This window comes from Pyrus communis, chromosome 10 (genome assembly GCF_963583255.1).
Source record: "Pyrus communis chromosome 10, drPyrComm1.1, whole genome shotgun sequence".
In the NCBI taxonomy this organism is placed as follows: domain Eukaryota; kingdom Viridiplantae; phylum Streptophyta; class Magnoliopsida; order Rosales; family Rosaceae; genus Pyrus; species Pyrus communis.
The window spans coordinates 24,020,310-24,023,016 of record NC_084812.1 but is presented as its reverse complement, the minus strand read 5'-3'; the positions used below and the strand labels follow the sequence as shown (position 1 = coordinate 24,023,016).

Sequence of the window (2,707 nt, the reverse complement as noted above, 5' to 3'; positions counted from 1 at the left end):
ATAAAAAAAAAAAAACACCAAGAGCCAAAAAAATAAACGAATGGATGATGGATATGTTACTCGAGGGAGATCATGGCATGGAGCTCAAAGAATCACAAAGTTCCATCATTATCATGTGGAGCTCTTTGTTGCTATCATTGATAAGTAACTTGTGGAATTAAATAAACATTTTGATGAGGTAAATACAAAGTTGCTTCTTTGTTTGACAAGTTCGAGCCCGGATGATTCATTCTCGACTTTTGATGAACAAAAGCTAATATGTTTTGCGCAATTTTATCCGAATGAATTTACTACTTGTCAACTCTTGGCACTCGAAGATCAACTTGGGCATTATATTATTCATACGCGTTTGAGTAGTGAATTTTCTCAATTGAAAGGAATTGGTTGCCTTGCAAAAAAAAAAAAAAAATGGTGGACATGAGGAGGAATAGAGTATATAATTATGTGTATGTGCTAATTACATTGGCTTTGGTTCTACCAGTTGCTACTGTTTCAGTGGAGATAGCTTTTTCCACTATGAATATTGTGAAGACTCCATAATATTGTGAAGACTCCATTGCGCAACTGAATGAGAGATCAATGGTTGAGTGATAGTATGGTGGTTTATATTGAGAGCAATGGTTTTTCTTACATTGACAATGAAGCTATAGCCAAAAGGCATAACAAAAACGTGAGAATGATGAACATATGGGTAATTTTCTTAAAAATATTCGCAGTCTGAAAACAATCACAAGGCATAACAAAAAAGAAACGGAACATAAGACACGCTTTGGGGTAGTAAACACTACTATAAAAAAAAAAAAAAAAAAAAAAAAAAAACAAGAACAGTAAAACTAAACTTTGGAAGCCAATAATGTTCCATATCTCATCTCATCTTATCCATGGGATCCCCCACTACTGTATGCGGATCTAAAAAACATGCTTGGCACACCAACAGACTCTTGCATTAACCAGAAGAACAAACAAACAAACAAACAAAAAATAAAAAAATAAAAAATAAAACACCCATAATTATATAAAAACTGAGAAGGGCGACGCCCTTCAATCTTAGTGGTTCTTGATAAACTGTTTGATCCCTGCAATCAGACGCTCAGTTTCTGCAGCTGTTTCCGGGTCCATGTCGACGGCAATCTTGTTCAGATAAAAGCTATGACTCACCCCCTCGTTGATTAGAAGCTCCACATCCTTGTTAGCCTTCTTCATGGCCTCAAAGTACTCAATTTCCGTGTCTATCAGCAAGTCCTTGGAAGCAACGCAGAGAAGGAACGGCGGAAGCTTCAGATTACCTAACGGTTGGGCCTCGGGACCTATCGGACAAGTTATGGGATGGTCCTTGGTGGACCCCACTGGAAGGGCTAACCCTAAAAACTTGTCCACCATATCTAGGGTAAGGAAAGTTGACTGAGGCTGCTCCAATTGCGACTTACTCCGCTCCGCTCGAACAAAACCGGGGTGGATTGGAATCCCGCCGGCAAGTTTTAAGGGACTCAAATCCGCAGTCCCCGCTTGAGCCGCCACGTGGTGGACTATGTTTCCTCCGGAGCTATCTCCAATAAGAAACACACGGCTATAGTCTGCATGGCTGAGGTGTGGCTCGTTTTGCTCACCTCGAGCCAATGACCGGAGCCAAAGGAGAGCGGAATAGCCGTCCTCGATTGCAGCCGGGAGACGGTGCTCCGGTGCGAGCCTCTGATAGACAGAGATTACAATGGCATTCGTGGAGCGAGATAGTTTAGTGTATATGTGGTAGTACATGTACCAATCAGCTTGACTTATGCAAAAGCCACCTCCGTGGAAATGGAGGATTATTGGCAGCTTGGTGTCATTATTCTCCGGCTTTTGTTCCGGTAAATATATTCGGACGCGAAGGCCGGATGATTTGTCGGCAATAACATCTTTTGTGGAAACTCCGTCGACAAATTCATCGTGGGCTGCCACAGGCTTCACCATGAACTGAACCTCAGGAGGTCCAGTCCACCTCCGGTCGACTGAGCCATCGTCAAAGACTCTTAGCCAACCAGACACCTCCTCGACTGGCTTTTTTTTTTCGCTGACCATGGTGATGGTAATATAGCAACTAGTTTAATTTACTCAAGAAGTAGAAGGGTTGGAATGTGAGAGAGCTTGGATTAAGCTACCAGTTTATATAGAGATATGTCATAGGTGTGACCCCAGACGATAAGGAGGCTTCTAAACTCAACTGTATTATTAATTAGTTGACCATAATTTTTTTTAAGATTATACAACAATATGGTTACACACTGAAGATGAAAAAAATAAAGTATTCAAAATATATTTAGCATATTCAAATGTTAAATATTTCACATACCATAAAGAGAAATATCATTAGATTTTTTAACGTATACGGCGTGTTTTGTAAGTGTGTCATAGCATTCATGTCACATTACGTTAAAAGTACACCAATTGCTATTGTTTTTTTGCAGACACCATTTGAATCACAGGAGGCAGATTCTCTACCCTCCCACTTCTCGTGCCCTTCTGTTTGTGTGATTACGGTTAAGTCACGTTAATATTTTATATTATTATTCCTTTTTGTCTTATTATATCTATAAAAAAAAATTAATATAAAATATCGACGTAGTTTAACCGTGATCGCACAAAACAGGAAGGCACGGAAAGGATACAAGAAGTAGGAGAGCAAAGAATCTGCCTCCTTAATCACATGTTAAGAAAAGGAGAAGAAAGT

General features: G+C 39.7%; 1 protein-coding gene across 1 annotated transcript; it reads right to left on the bottom strand.

The window, feature by feature from the left end:
* Positions 1-817: 817 nt before the first annotated feature.
* Positions 818-2,092, bottom strand: LOC137749013 (carboxylesterase 15-like). The gene has a single exon (XM_068489192.1). The coding sequence runs from the start codon at positions 2,056-2,058 to the stop codon at positions 1,048-1,050; it is 1,011 nt and encodes a 336-aa protein (XP_068345293.1). The 5' UTR covers positions 2,059-2,092; the 3' UTR covers positions 818-1,047.
* Between the last annotated feature and the right edge of the window lie 615 nt (positions 2,093-2,707).